The 15,700-nt window shown below is 52.9% G+C and overlaps 1 protein-coding gene across 2 annotated transcripts in view; it reads right to left on the reverse strand.

The window, feature by feature from the left end:
• Nucleotides 1–744: 744 nt before the first annotated feature.
• The window catches only part of INSYN1 (inhibitory synaptic factor 1), a 115,812-nt gene continuing 100,856 nt past the window's right edge, over nucleotides 745–15,700 (reverse strand). For both annotated transcript variants that reach the window (XM_044980084.1, XM_044980085.1), the window contains exon 3: nucleotides 745–1,440. In XM_044980084.1, coding sequence (XP_044836019.1) covers nucleotides 745–1,440 — 696 coding nt within the window. The remainder of the gene's footprint in view (nucleotides 1,441–15,700) is intronic.

Consider the following 15,700-nt stretch of genomic DNA (forward strand, 5'->3'; position numbering starts at 1 on the left):
TTGCTGACCCATGGCCAAAGACAAAAAAACATTGATTGGCCTAGAGAACTGATTTGCTCAGAGGCCCAGCCAATCTGAAACCAATTTGTTCATAAAAATAGAGCATACAAAAATTCATTGTTCTTTAATGAACAAGCAAGTTTCTGATTGGCTGATTTCTTTCAGAAGAGGGGTGAGGGCATGGTCAAAACCCAGAGATGGATCCAAATTCTGGGGCTCAGCCCCATCTCTGGAATATTGTGGGGAGGCGTAGGATACAAATCCAGCAGCACAAGGGGTTGACCTGACTTCCTTTCCCAGAGAGCTCTTTCAGTCTTAGTGCACTTGGGCTCTCACCCTGCCCCCCGAGCCCCGTTTCCCCACAATCCCTATTTGGGGGAGACCCACACGCCATCCACCCACAGACCTAGTTAGTGAACTGAGATGCTCGGCTGGCATTTGAGGATGTCCCTGACCACATCTCTCTCCCATCCTCTGCTTCAGAAGTGGGGTCTATAGGTATATATATTATTTCCCTTGTTCCGCATGGTTATTTGATCTTTTTCGTTCAGTAAATAATTTCAAATTCCCTGAGCCTCAAAAATGACAGTTAGGTAGCTGGACATTATTGTTATTAGTTTCCACCTTTTTTTGGTTTTTATTATTAGTATTTTGATTTATTTAAATATATATATATATTTCTGCCCCTCCCCCCCGCTCTGATCAGTCCCCATTGCTCCGGTTCCTCTCCACCCCCACCCCTGCTCAGTTTTTGCCTTTGATTTTCTGCTTGGCCGATACATAGGGAAGCACTGTCTGGGTGCTTTTGTCTGACACGGTCTGTGTGCTGCTGTTCCTCATCAGTTTCTGTTGCTGAGTGGCACTCAGGTGAGGAGAGTGCCGCTGCGGCAGCGGTGGATTGGCAGCGGGCTGAGCCGGTGGCTTGTGCCCCGCCTCGATGGGCTCCTCCGGAAGGTCCTCGGGCAGCGGCGACCCGGTGGTGCCTTCCTGGCTGTTCCTATCGTCATCGTCACAACAAAGGGCATGGTAGAGCACCTTGTCACTGAAGCGGACTCGCTCCCTCATGCCCGGCGTCCTCTGGTGCTGGGCTTTGAGGTTGGGGCCGGAGCTGAAGGCCTCCTCGCTGGAAGAGTCGGGTGTCTCCACCCGGGGTCCATTAGGGGTCAGCACTCCGCCGTTCATCAGCCGGTAGTCTGGCTGGCGGCCTGGCTGCTGCTCCGAACCGTCCCCAGAGTCAGACGGGGTGGAGACCTCCAGGAAGGAGCAGAACTCCCAGCTGTCAGAAAGGATGTCCGAGGTCATGAAATCCAGCTGGCCGAGGTCAAACGTGCCACCCCCTTTCTCGCTGCTGGATGTGCTGCTCACTGTGGCTGTGGTCCAGTCGTCCGGCTCCAGCTCAAACTCAAAATCCGACGTCAGCTTGTCAATCTGGCTCACTACCTGCATGAAGACAGAGTGAGAGAGCAATCAGGGGGCTGGCGGGACCACTCCACAGCAGGCAAGTGGGCCAGCCTAGGAGGGCTTGAACCTGGTGTGACTTTGCACTCCGTATGTTTTATGGAAATATGTTTAGAAGTGTGAATATAATGTAACTGGAATATGCTTTATGCAAAAGGTCTCTTGTAAGGTATCATTACAGAGCTTATAATCTACTGAGTGTGTTCATCCTATTTGTATGAATGTATCATTCTTGTATCTGAAGCTAGAAATATGAAGTATTACTCTGAAGTCCTATTGTAACTATGCAAAGTGTGGGCCATTAATGGTGGTTTAGAATCTTAATTGCTCCCATTAACCAGGACAATTGGTTGTAAATGGCTCTGTTTACTTGTAAGCCTTCCTGTGTTCATGTGAGTCAGGCTGGAAAGAATGGAGTCTTGGGGTCTCACAGGACATGTGACCATGTCACCTGGTACTGGAATCCATCTTAAACCTGGTTCTTTTCCATTTAGAAGGAAGGATGGGAACCCAGAGAGAGACAAAGGATTCCTGCCTTGTGCCAAAGCTATAGAAGGGGGTGGAACAGAACAAAGGGGCTGCAGTCATGAGAAATCCCCTAGTTACCACCTGAGCTGGAAATAACAAGAACTGTACCAGAGGAAAGGATTGGGCCTAGACTAAGAAGAAGTCTAGTCTGTGAAATAAGCTTATTGGAACATCTCTGAGGGTGAGATTTACCTGTATTCAGTTTCTTAAATGTATTAGGCTTAGACTTGTGTGCTTTGTTTTCTTTTGCTTGGTAACTTAACTATGTTCTGTCTGTTATTACTTGAAACCACTTAAATCCTACTTTTTATATTTAATAAAGTCACTTTTGTTTATTAATTAACCCAGAGTAAGTCATTAGTACCTGGAGGGGCAAACAGCTGTGCATCTCTCTCTATTAGTGTTATAGAGGGTGGACAATTTATGAGTTTACCTTGTGTAACCTTTATACAGAGTAAAATGGATTCATGTGGGGTTTCGATCCCATTGGGAGCTGGGTGTCTGGGTGCTGGAGATAAGTGACTTGCTGAGCGTTTTTTGGTTAAAGTCTGCAGCTTTGGGGGCGTGGACCAGACCTGGGTCTGTGTTGCAGCGGACTAGCGTGTCTGGCTCAATAAGACAGGGTTCTGGAGTCCCAAACTGGCAGGGAAAATGGGCTCAGAGGTAATCTCAGCATGTCAGATGACAGTCCCAAGGAGGTCTCTGTGCCTGAACCCATCACACCTGGGACCATTGGATCTGAAAGTGAGAGACTCCACTGCCTGAGCTAAAAGACTCTGTGCTCTCAAAGCCAGCAGCAGACTCAAACTGCTCTTTCTCCTGGCCCCGAGAGGGAGACAGAGCAGCACTGTGCAGGTGTGCGATGCACTGGCATTTCCTCTCCATCGCAGAGCTAGATTTGTGCTGGATTGGGGGCCACAGATGAGATGAGTTTTGGTAGGACTCAACCTAGTTTTTAGCAAAGGTGGGCAAAATGGGTCAGGAACTAACCTGCACACACCCTCAACTGCCAAACCCAAATAGAAATGTCAGTGAAACTCCTGAAAGCTTCCAGCTAGTATTTTTAGCTGTCAGGCTGGGCCTGAAAGTATTGATATGCTAGGAGCAAGGCTGTTCTCCAGGCTCTTTTCACTGGCCCAAGAGGCCTGTGTCATTGGAGAAGCTCCAGCTAATCAGCTGGATCATGCTTCTGCAACGCTCCCCAGACTTGTTTGTGGCTCCCCCAGCATCTGCCTTCGGGGAAGGTTGCTCACATCCAATTGAGCATGCAGGAGGAACTTTGCTCAGGCAAAGGCTCAGGAACTGGAAGGACACATGGCAGGACAGCTTCTGATGGGCTGCAACCACCTCTTGAGTGGTGACGGGAGTCAGGAGAGAAAGTCAGTGGCAAATGCCCCTAAGTCCCTGACTGGCAGGGGCTGGAGGAGAGCTGCAGAGAAGGAGTGTGGCACATTGGAAGACCTTTTTTTTGTAGAGCTTCACATATGCTGCGGGTCCAGAGCTCCCAGTGGTGTCCTGGTAGCAAGTTCCCACTGCCTAGGCTGGGGGTGGGGTTTATACTAGTGGGTGTGAACAGTGCTGCCTCCAGTACAAGTAATAAGACACGCCGGGGTGCTGCAGCAGGGTGCGGGAATCCTGCTTGGTGTTTCCTTTGACATGCCAATAATATATGCTGACAACCACGTGTCTCATGCTAAGCGTGTCTCTCCACCATACTGCACTACCCAGTGTGGTATGGGTAGGGTTAAGAGATTGCCTGGGTCAAACTACTTCCTGTTCTGCTTCCCACTGGCACAAGGCCCCTGGCTGCCTCCCATGACTGTATCCAGGTCTGGCTGTTTCTCTTGCTCTGAGATACAATTATTGCCCCTGTTTCTCCATCTCTGTCTCATGCTCTCCTACAACGGTTTTCTCTTCCGCGTGCATTCATCTATCAGCTGCTCTCTGCCCCCTTGCTCCCAGTGTCTCTTCCTCTTTCCTTCAGCTCTCTCCTTCTGGCTCTGCCAGCCCTCACCTCTTTCACTCTCCCTCTCTGCCCCCTGTGGAGGAAGAACAAAGCCTGAAGCATTCAGACAGGTCACGCAGCTGATTGGGCTGAGACAAGGCGGGTCAGAAATGGACAGATTAGAGAACAGCCAGCATGGGGAGGCACAGAGTCGCCGCCGGAGGGATGCGCTAGCAAAGGCGGCGCCTGGAAGCCACTGTATTTAAACATGCTGGGTCCAATTCGCCTCTCATTTACACCAGTGTGTAACTCTTCTGATGCCTGATTTACACCAGCAGCAAAGCCCAGCCTTCTCCTTCTCCCTGTCCTTGAGGATTCCCGGGCCTGGCTGATTCCTGCCCAGCATGCACCGCCCTGGCTGCACTCCGGTTAGATTTCTGTACAGGTGTAATCTACAGTCACCCACTCTCCCTGCAGCTCGCTGCCTGGCTCGCCCTGCTGCTCAGCCCACCGCAGCTCAGCTCTCCCAAGAACTAACACTTTGTACTGTGAAACTCATCCCCGGCCTGATGGCCATGGGGAGAGCAAGCTGCACTGCTGTGGAGCTTTGCTCGGCAGCTTGGCCTGGGTGAACCCAGAGCAACTCCCCGTCAGCTGAGTTGAAGTTCCTCCTCCCCAAAGGGCAGCATGCGGATCCAGTCTAGGGGGACTCTGCACGCACTCAAACACTTTGCAAGGGGCCAGATCCTCAGCTGGTGTACATCACCAGAGTTCCATTAACTTCAATGGGCCAGACCTAGAGCTACTCGGATTTACCCCAGCTGAGGCTCTGCCCAATACATTAATATGTAGGGGGCCTGTTTTACTCCAACCGCCCCAAATTACAGACTGCTTTGGGGTGTAATGCAAAAGCCATGATGACACCATCTTGGTCCTTTCTTTGCCAGGGATTTTGTCCTGGAGAGGCTAACCCAGTGCAAGTCCCACCTCATAGCAGCATGACTCATCTGTGCCAAGGCTTGTCACTGGTGCCACACTCCCTGTCCAGCCAGAGCCAAACACCGCACTGATGGAAGACACGAGAGATGGCTGGAGTGGGATGGGGACTCAGCACTTTATTGTCCAAGTGGAGTTTGGCCAGGACATCGGAGAAGCAGTCAAGGCTTCTGAATCCTCCCAAACCCAGCACCCCCAACAACACACTACCCCCTAGGCCAAGGAAAGAGCACCCAACCCCAACTAGAGGTGTCATGTTCAGGCCAGTCAGATATGAAAACTTCTCAGCACTCTGGGCCTCAGGTCAGGTTCCGCCTGGCTGTGGTATAGCAGGGTTTGGGTCAGGCTTTACAATTAGGCCCGAGCAGGATCAGACTTTAAGCAGCTCCCTAAGGTATAGCCTCTCCGATGCCAGCCTCCCCTCCCCCTGGGGAGTGTGCTGGGAAAGGAGGGGGCCAAGCAGCCCCTCCAAAGGAGCTTCCCAGCAGCCCCAGCTGCTACACTAGCTGGCAGGAAAGGATTTGCCTGCCAGGTGCACCAGAGACCCACAGAGCAGAGCGGTTTCAAAGAAGGAGAGCGAGCCCCATGCCCTGCAAAATACAGCAGCATCGCACCAGCCCCTCCTGCCCTGGGGGTGCAAATCTTCACCCAACCATCTTCTTTGCAACCAGGGTCTCTGCAGGGGATGCATGGCAGGCACCAGCTCTGTGCACCCCTGGGTCCTCCCTCCCTATGCTCTGGCTTTGTGGCTCCATTGCATGTGATTTGCATCTGCCACCAGTGTGCTAATAGAGCACCTGGGGCCTGAGTTTTGCAGGGGCCTGAGTTTTACACCTGACTTGGTTTTGCTACCATACCCTAACGCCATCACAGCCTGGGATGGGACGGCTTCACAGACCCAGCTCAGCTCTTCCAGCACCAGAGGCTGTCAAAGATTTTGCTCCTTCAAATCAAGGACATATTTTCAACTGAAAACAAAGTCCAGCTCAGGCTCCTCCTTTCCTGCCTGCTGGCTCCAGAGCCCATTCCGGGTCATGGCAGGGATCCACTCCTCGTCCTTCCCTTGGCCCATGTTCCAAACACATGCACAGCGGCAGGGACGTCTAGGTCTGCCTGATACTTGTGCATGCAGCTCCCAGGTCCTGCACATTGGATTCCTGTGTCCCCCAGGACCAGACACTGGCTAATCCCTGGCTTCTCTTTCTTTAGCTGGCAAGGGCCCTGTTCGCACACAGTCGGCTAGCGGGGCAGCCCTGGGGTTCGGGGGAGGGGAATCGATATGTTGGCATGTCATCGGGATGCTGTGCCTTTCTCACAGTGCTTTGCAGACATTAACTGATCACATCCCAGTGACAGACAAAGGTCATCAGCCTCATTTTATGGCCAGGGAAACTGAGGCACAGAGTGGGTTAATGACGTGTCCAGCAGATCCAGGAGTACAACCTAATTCTTCCCATTCCTACTGCTGTACTTTTCCCCCAGCTCATCCTTCCCCAGAGAGGATAAGCAGAGCAGCATCTCACTTTTCCTACAGTTCCTATGCAAAGCAAAATCCTCATGGACTAAAATGGGACTCGTGCCTCTATGAGGACCAGTATCGACTGAGAAAGGAGACGGGTCTCAGGGGCTGGTAGAGGGCACCTAGTAGGCACAGCAGGGAAGCTGGGGGATCAGGGGTCATGCACAGCTGAAAACCAAGAAGGCAGAACCCTTCGAGCTGCACAGGCCCATGGGGAGACCTGCTGGGGAATGCAGGGCACAGAGCAAGTCTGTCAGTGGATGTGCAGCAAGGGTGGCAGAAGGAAACAGCAGTCAGGAGGCGGTTTGCTGTGGCTGGGCTGGTCAGTTGGCCTGACCAGTCCCTGGGTGGGGGGAGGGGGGGGGACAAAGCCAGCCTGTGCAGGGCCTAAGGAGGAACAGATGCCACAGGCAGCATGGACTGGCTATGCAGGCAAGCAGAACTGATGCAGTGCTGGGTGAAATGGTGCAACCGGGACAAGTCAGCCAAAGCAAGGGGAAGGCAGTGTGGTATGGAGCTAGGAGATCAGTCAGGAGACCTCAGGGCTACTCCCAGCTGTGCCACTGAGCTGCTGTGTGACCATGGGCAAGTCACTTCCCCACTTTGTGCCTCAGTTTCTCCTCCCATGCTTTGTATGCCTTAGCCTTGCAACTCTTTGTGGCAAGGTCTGTCTCTCACTATGCGCTTGTACAGCACCTAGCACAATGGGGCCTACTATTGTGCAATACAGAGCTGCAGTGCAGTACAGAGTGGGGCCAGTGGGGCTGGCTCCTGGGCAGGGAGGGGTCTCAGGATCTGTAGCTGTGGGAGAAGCTTGTGACAAAATCTGCTGGCCCCTTTCCCTCCTGAGGGAGGGAGCAGACACACTCATGACCTTGCTCTTGTTTGATCCTGGGCCTGTGTCTCCTATGGGTTAGCTGAGCCAGCTCAGCCCACTTCCTTGGTGCCAGCTCATCCCAGGCCTGGCGTGGGCAGGAGGGGAGGCGCGACCCCGTGGAGAAGGCAGGGGGAGGGACAGGGAAGGTCGAGGCATGACTGGCAGGTGCTCCATCTGGTGGAGAGGAGTGGGGTAGAAGAAAATACTGACAACAGAACGAATCAATTCGGCCCATGAGCTTCCCCAGGCCCCCCTGCCTGCCTTGCAGCCTCCCCCACCCCACACGCTCCTGTAGGGAAACCCGCTCTGGGATGCAGCCGCCTCCATTGTTTCTGTCAAGGGAGCTCTAATGAGGCCCGACTGTGGGCGGCTTTTGTCCCTCCGCTCAGTAAGAAGATGGTTCTTTGTTCAGACACAAGAAGAGCTCTTGGGAAGCACAAAGGGCTGCCGAGGAGCCATCCACGGTGCTCAGAATGGGCCGGGGGCGGTTGTGCAAAATCGGCTGGCACATCCCCCATCCCGACCATTCAGAAACAAAATCCGGGGGTGGGGGCCCCCCGAGAGAAACCTGAGAAGCTGCGGCTGATGCTGAGGCAGGGAAGCGAGCCAGGAGATGTCAGGGAATGGAAAGCTCTGGCTTCGGCTGCCTCCCTCAGCTCGTGGGCTGGGGGTGCGTTTAGTTGTAGCAGCTTGTGGAGAAGATCTCACGGTCTTGTTTGTTTCAGGCATGTGTCTGCAGAGGCAGTAGGCTCCGGTGGCTGGAGGGGGCCTCCGGCCTGGGGTCTATTCCTGCCTCTGCCCTGCTAGCGCCCTGGGGCAAATCACATCCCCCCCTCCAACTCTTTGTCTCTCTTGGCTATTCTGGTTATAACCCGTCAGACCAGGCACTGTCTCAGTGGTCTTGTGTCCAGAGGGCAGAGATCTAGGTGCAGTTATACAGGTATAGTCAGACAGTACTACCCCGCCATGGGCTCTGGTATATGTTGCTTTCTCAGTTTAGCTTAAACTCCTTCCCAAGTGACACCTTCCCAAAAGCCCCTCTTGTCCCAGAGGAGAGCGTATCTAGAGAGGTTATACCGGTGTAATGAGATCGCTTTTGATTCACACCAGAGGTTGTACAGGAAAACCTTTCCCATGTGGCCAAGGCCATACTGTGTGTGTGCAGAGCCTAGCACAGTGGGTCCTGGACTGCTAGCCAGTCCTGTAAATACTAGCAAGGAGGAAGAGGTGAGAGGAGTTTAAGTGAAATTCACATTCTCTTGTACTTTTCTAAAGGTAAAGCAATGGGATTAGAGTGAGGACAGATACTCATGTGGTGTTAGGGAAATTCCCAGCTCTGACACAGATCCTCTGTGTGACCTTGGCCAAGTCCCTGTATCTCGCTATATCACAGTTCCCCACCAGTGAGATGGGATAAAGATACTCCCTGTCTCCCACCTCTTGTTTATTTAGCCTGGAAGGTCTTTGAGCAGGGACTGTCTGTCTGTATGAGCATATACAACCACTAGATGCTACCATAATCTAATCTTGCCAATGATAATGGGACAGCTGTGAGGGGTCATAAAAGGAAGGAAGGCCTCAGGAGGTCCTGAAAGACTGGAGAAGGGCTAACATAGTGCCAATCTTTAAAAAGGGGGGAAAGAGGAGCCAGGGAACGAACTATAGATGAGTCAGCCTGACCTCTGTACCTGGGAAGCTACTAGAGCAATGTATAAAACATCCCATTTGTGAATACCTGGAGGATGGAAGGGTGCTTATGTGGGGGAGGGATAGCTCAGTGGTTTGAGCATTGGCTTGCTATACTCAGGATTGTGAGTTCAATCCATTTAGGGAACTGGGATAAAAATCTGTCTGGGGATTAGCCCTGCCTTGAGCAGGGGGCTAGACTAGATGACCTCCTGAGGTCCCTTCCAACCCTGATATTCTATGATTACCAGCCAGGCATGGATTTACTAAGAACAAATCATGCCAAACCAGCTTGATTTCCTTCTTTTGCAAGGTAACTGGTTTGGTGGATGGGGGAATGAGGTAGACTTAATATACCTGGACTTCAACAATGCTTTGTCACAGTGCCACATGATATTCTGATAAGTAAACTGGAGAATGCAGGCTCGACAGAACTACCATTAAGTGGATAGTTGGTTAAACAATTGCAAACAAAGAGTAACTGTTAATGGAATGATGTCAGATTGGAGGGAGGTCTCAAGTGACCTGGATGTAGGAATAGAGAGCATACTGATCATATTTGCAGATGACACAAAGCTGGTGCTAATGCAGAGATATGCACACGTGGTGTATTCTGTGCACATGACCCGAGAGCACCACAATCCCTCTGAGGGTGAGGCTTTTATGGTATACTTATTAGGGACATCCATATTCAAAGAGCAGCGAGAATGCACAGTATAGTAGCTGCGTTTTAGGCATTAATAAAACAAGCCTTTTAAATATTAAAACTAAAAGACCATAATGGCCTAGTTCACATTATGTCCAGAACAGAGCCGGTGGTACTATATTTTAAAATCACTGCGGGCTGAGGAATAAAAAGAAAATCCTGAAACTGATCAATCTTTCTTTTCCATTGTAACACATTAGCAGAGTGCACATCATGTCCCCCTCTAATGGCTGCTCTATTAGACAGTATTGGTCTACTACTGCTGCCAGCAAAGGAAGTGGTGAAATAGACATGGCAATTCCTGCACTATGCTTGGGAGCTATTATGGAATTAAGTTTAAGTAGCTTTAGAGTCTGTTGTATTATAAATGCAAAATGTATGTCTTATTGTGGGACTGGGTGTAACCTCTCTAAGGGGAGATGTGAGCAATGGAAACCCTGGGAAGGGTTAGGGATGTCCAAGGACCATTTAAACCCATGTACCAGACAAGAACTTTTGGGACAGACAAAGTTAAGTGGGTTTCCTAGGACATGCTTGGGAGGAGGGAAAGGCAGATTCCCACCTCCAGACCCAACCTTTTGAAGCTATTCTCTGAGAAGAAACCTGCTGTCTGCTGATTACCTGTTCCTGGACCCTAAAGTGCAAAGGCCTGATGTCCGAAGGAAGGACTCCCAGAGTCAGGGGGATGCTTGTTCTGCACTAGCAGCTACTGTACACTTGTAACCACAGAACCATTCCTTGATGGGGTTGGAAGGACAGTTCACTGCCCCGATCCCTTGTTGGAGCTGTGGGGTGATCTTTGGTCAGTTTAGCAGCAAGCGTGTAGGTTCCTGTATTGTTTTTAATGTGCTTTCTCTGTAACACTTTCACCTTCAGAATAAATGGGCTCGCTTAGAAAGGGCAAGGTGGTAACTTGTCACCGTGGGTGATTATGTTGTTCATAGAATCATAGATTATTAGGGTTGGAAGGGACCTCAGAAGGTCATCGAGTCCAACCCCCTGCTCAAAGCAGGACCAATCCCCAATTGGCCCCCTCAAGGATTGAACTCACAACCCTGGGTTTAGCAGGCCAATGCTCAAACCACTGAGCTATCCCTCCCCACAAAAGGAGCATCTGAGGAGAAAGCAACTGGCAGACCTAGGCCGTTGAGGCTGGCTGGCTTTCAGGGATATCGCAGCATAGTAGGTAGCTGTGTAGTCTGGAAGAGCCCTGCTCAGGAAGGAGAGAGACACCGTCTCCATCCATGAAAGGTGACGGCTGTGGGGCCCTTGCTGGACCGCAAGCAGGGATGAATCCATGGGCAGTTGCCCTGAACTGTGACTAGCAGTTCCTGTAGTTCAAGCACTAGAGGGCGGTGCTGCGATGCCAAGGGCAAGCCCTGCTGAGGAAGAACCTACCCACATGCTGTGAATAACCTGTCATGGCTACTGCTTAGGGAATTCATTGTCAAACAGAAAGGGTTTATGCCTGAGCCATGACTGAGACCCGGAGCCCTGCTGGCATTCTAGCACGTGGCTTCTAGATCATTCCTGGCACTTCAAGATGCCTCCTGCAGAGGGCCTGATCCTGCACTCATGGTGCATGCCCCTGAATGCCCATCACTGTCAGGGACAGCTTTAGGCAGGATCGGGGCCCCCACATAGGCTGTGATGCCAAGGCCCAACCGTGCAGAACATAGGGGACTGAGGGGAGGGAGTCTTGGCTCCCAGTTCCTTCCATCTATGGCCTATGGAAACTTGGACCCCACTTGCCCACTTTCCTCCTGCCCTTTCCGCATATTCCCTCAGCCCAGCTCTCTTCCCCATTCCACCAGGCCCATGGAGGGTGGGAGCAAAGGGGCTTCTCCTCAGGCTAGTGGCTCACACACACTAGGTAGGAGAAGGCCCAGGGGCTTTCCTGGCGCTTGCTACAGCAGAGCAGGGTCTGCAGCATGCTCCTGGCTCCAGCTAGTCTAAGGCCTTTACTCCAGGGGTCAGCAACCTTTCAGCAGTGGTGTGCCGAGTCTTCATGTATACACTCTAATTTAAGGCTTCGCGTGCCGGTAATACATTTGAACGTTTTTTAGAAGGTCTCTCTATAAGTCTATAATATATAACCAAACTACTGTTATATGTAAAGTGAACAAGGTTTTCAAAATGTTTCAGAAGCTTTATTTAAAATTAAATTAAAATGCAGATCTTATTAGTTTAGTGTGATCCTTGCCCTTGTTTTTCCTTGCTGAGTTTTCCAGTGTCTGGTGGCACCTATTTAGATACTTTAAGCTGCACACAGGCTTCTGAGTAATAAGTTGATAACTGGCTGGCAGGAGGTCAGCGGCTGGAACCCCAGATCGGCAGCTGAGGTGATTGGAGCTGGCGGCTGGTAGGGCTGAGCAGGGCCGGAAGCCTGGACCCTGTCTGGCAGGGGGCCTGCACTGGAACTCCAACTGGAAGCAAGGTGAGTGGGGCTGTGGAGGGGATCCCGGCTGGCAAGGGCCAGCAGCCAGAACCCCAGAGCGGCGGCGGGCTGACCGCCACCCCTCTGGGGTTTCCACCACCGCCTCCTGCCAGCTGGAGTCTCAGCCCCTGCCAGCCTGGGGTTCCTTCCCCCAGGCCAGCAGCGGGTGCTGAGTAGGACCCCGGCAGGGAAGGGGCCAGCAGCAGGAACCCCAGAGCGGTGGCAGGCTCAGCAGCTCAGCCCGCCGCTGCTCTGGGGTTTCCACCACGGGTTCCTGCCAGCTGGGGTCTCAGCCTGCTGCCAGCCTGGGGTTCCATCCCCAGGCTAGCAGCTGGCGCTGAGTGGGACCGGCGGTGGGACCCCGGCTGGCAGGAGCCGGCGGTGGAAACCCCAGAGTGGCAGCGGGCTCAGCAGCTTAGCTGTGGCCTAGCAGAAGGCAACAGGTACTGGGGGTTGCAGAGGGCAGCCCAGGGCTAGGCCAAAGCAGCAGGTCCAAACCCAAGGTTGCCAGTGATGAGTAGGTTGATGCTGCAGTTTGCCCCAGGGAATGGGGGCTAGACGATGACTGGCAGTAGCCTGATACTGAGGCAAGGTGGGAATAGTGAGTGGGGGTTCCCTGGGGAGGGGAGACCCAAAGAGAAAGGGGTTACTGCCAGGGGGCAGCACCCCAGATAAAGGGGCACCGGGGTCCTGGGAGGGACATGGGGCTAGAGGACAGGTGGATCACCGGCCTGCAGAGGGCGCTCCGGAGGGCTGGAGAGCTAATTCCCAGAAGAGACCAACAGGAGGCGCCGCAGGGGTAAGTCCGCACATCCACACAGAGCCATGAGGGGTCCCGGGCCTGGGAGAGCAGCAGGAGGTTGCAGGGAGGACAGAGGGGCATTGGTAGAGCCATGAGGGGTCCCGGGCCTGAGAGAGCAGCAGGAGGTTGCAGGGAGGACAGAGGGGCATTGGTAGAGCCATGAGGGGTCCCGGGCCTGAGAGAGCAGCAGGAGGTTGCAGGGAGGATGGAGGGGCATTGCCAGAGCCATGAGGGGTCCCGGGCCTGGGAGAGCCGCAGGAGGTTGCAGGGAGGACGGAGGGGCATTGGCAGAGCCATGAGGGGTCCCGGGCCTGGAAGAGCAGCAGGGTGTTGCAGGGAGGACGGAGAGGCATTGCCAGAGCCATGAGGGGTCCCGGGCCTGGGAGAGCAGCAGGGTGTTGCAGGGAGGACGGAGGGGCATTGGTAGATCCATGAGGGGTCCTGGGCCTGGGAGAGCAGCAGGGTGTTGCAGGGAGGACGGAGAGGCATTGCCAGAGCCATGAGGGGTCCCGGGCCTGGGAGAGCAGCAGGAGGTTGCAGGGAGGACGGAGGGGCATTGGCAGGGCGTGACAGGAAAGCTGGCTCTGCACCTGTTTTGCTCTAAGCAGTGCTAACAGTCCCATGCTCTCACTGGCCAAAACCACCCATGAGTTCAGTGAAGGCAGCCCCAGCTTCCCCTGAGCCCATGGTGCTGTGCTGGCTAGGGAGGGGCAGGGCCACAGGGACTGGAAGAGACCTGCGCTCTGCTCCCAGGTGCAGTCTACACCCGCTGCACTGCACAGGACGCCCTTGGCATGCAGCTTGGCAGCCCAGCCATTGATCCCACTAGCATGGGGCTGGGGTGGGCCCAACCAGGGCTGCCAAGACTCCCACTTTCCTGGGCAGCACTCACATGGCCTATAGGGATAAGCAGTGCTGGCCCTGTCACTGCAGCCTTCAGGTATCGAGAACTCTTCAGCATCACCTGCTGACGACTCTGGGAAGGGCATGGCTAGCCCTTGTGGAGCACAAGTGCAGGGAGTGGCAGACAGCCAGCTACATTCAATTGTGTCTCAGGGCAAAAGTGCACTTGTTACGCTGAATAACTGATGCCGGCTTATATCCTGATACGTCAGGGATGTACATGCTCCCGCCCACTTCCTGCCTTGTTAATAGATAAGGGTGATTCCTCCCTGGGCAGCATGACCTCATCAGACCCCAATCAAGAATTCCAGCTTCGTCATACGGCCAGGTCACCCAGGGCTGGGGACATTAATAGATCAACACCAAAAGGTGGGGGTGGGGGTGGGGGTGGAGGCGGTGGGGTGGGGGAGAGAGATGCTCTGCTCGGTTACAGCCTGAGCTCAGGGGAATGGTGGAAATTACAATAGGGCAGTCTGCTTCATCTCTGCAAAGATCAGTTCCTAAAAAAGCTTCCTCTTCCACCTGCTCCTCTTCCTCACTCCACTCCATTCCCCCTCCCCCTCGCCCGCTGGGCTACAATCCAGTCTGCTGCTCATTTCCCTGCTGTATTTAAAGCTGCAATCAGGTTCTGGCATCAGGGCCTTTCACTTGGAAAGCTGGCATGAAAGCCTGACGGACCTGCCAATGAGTGTTCAGCCCAGGGAGTGGGAAGTGAGGAGGGGCTTGCTTTCCTGCAACTGCAGGATGGGGAGAGAGGAGAGCTGGCAGTACATTGGAGAGAATGCTCCTAGCTTCCCTGAGATACAGGCCTGCCCCGCTGTGTGCTCACTCAGAGAACTATTAACAGCAGTCAGATACCACCTGTGCTGTGTGAAGAGTTCCCCAGATTGGCTTTCAGACAGGGTGAAGCGCAAGCGCTCTTCCTAACTGCAAAATCTTTGAGAACAAATCCACCCCATAGGCTGGACAAGGGGCATGCACAGGATTTTGTTCCCACTGCATTCAGTGGCTGTTTACAGAATGGGATGGCTGTGAAGGCTAGGACTATATATAACAGGGTTGAAAAGAGAACTGGATAAATTCATGGAGGTTAAGTCCATTAATGGCTATTAGCCAGGATGGGTAAGGAATGGTGTCCTTAGCCTCTGTTTGTCAGAGGGTGGTGATGGACAGCAGGAGAGAGATCATTACTGTTAGGTTCACTCCCTCTGGGGCACTCCCTCTGGCATTGGCCACTGTCGGTAGACAGGATACTGGGCTGGATGGACCTTTGGTCTGACCCAGTATGGCCATTCTTATGTTCTTATGGGATAGTAGGTGATACTGCAACTCAGGACAGAGGTACATTGGCAGAGCTGTGTGGAGCCCAAGCCTGGAACTGCAAAAGGGTGGGGAGCAGGACTGAGGTGCATTTTTTTTACTGAGTTGACTCCTCTCTCCACTACCCTTGCAGGAGCAGCTGCTTAGCAAGCTTTCAGCCGACAGTGGTTGGCAGGCACTGTGGCTAGTGGGGGAGGAGAGGTGATAGTTGCTTTGCCTGAGCAGTTTCTCAGAGTCATAAATTTCCTTAAATCTGGAGTTGCACTTCCCTATGAAAGTGCCTGGGCCCTGGGGTCAGCTGCAAAACTAAATAGATGAAAAGAGAAATGAAATAACAATGATTTATAAATTAAGGATATGATTTTCACATGTGCCAAGGGGATTTGGACACCCAGTTCCTACACAGTAAGGGAAGCTGGGTGTTCAGATCCCTTGGGCAGCTTTGAAAGTCTCAATCTATGATAACAATGGGAAGCCAACCTATTTATATGTTATGCATTCAGACAACCTCACAGCCACCTGG

This window comes from Mauremys mutica, chromosome 11 (genome assembly GCF_020497125.1).
Source record: "Mauremys mutica isolate MM-2020 ecotype Southern chromosome 11, ASM2049712v1, whole genome shotgun sequence".
NCBI lineage: Eukaryota > Metazoa > Chordata > Testudines > Geoemydidae > Mauremys > Mauremys mutica.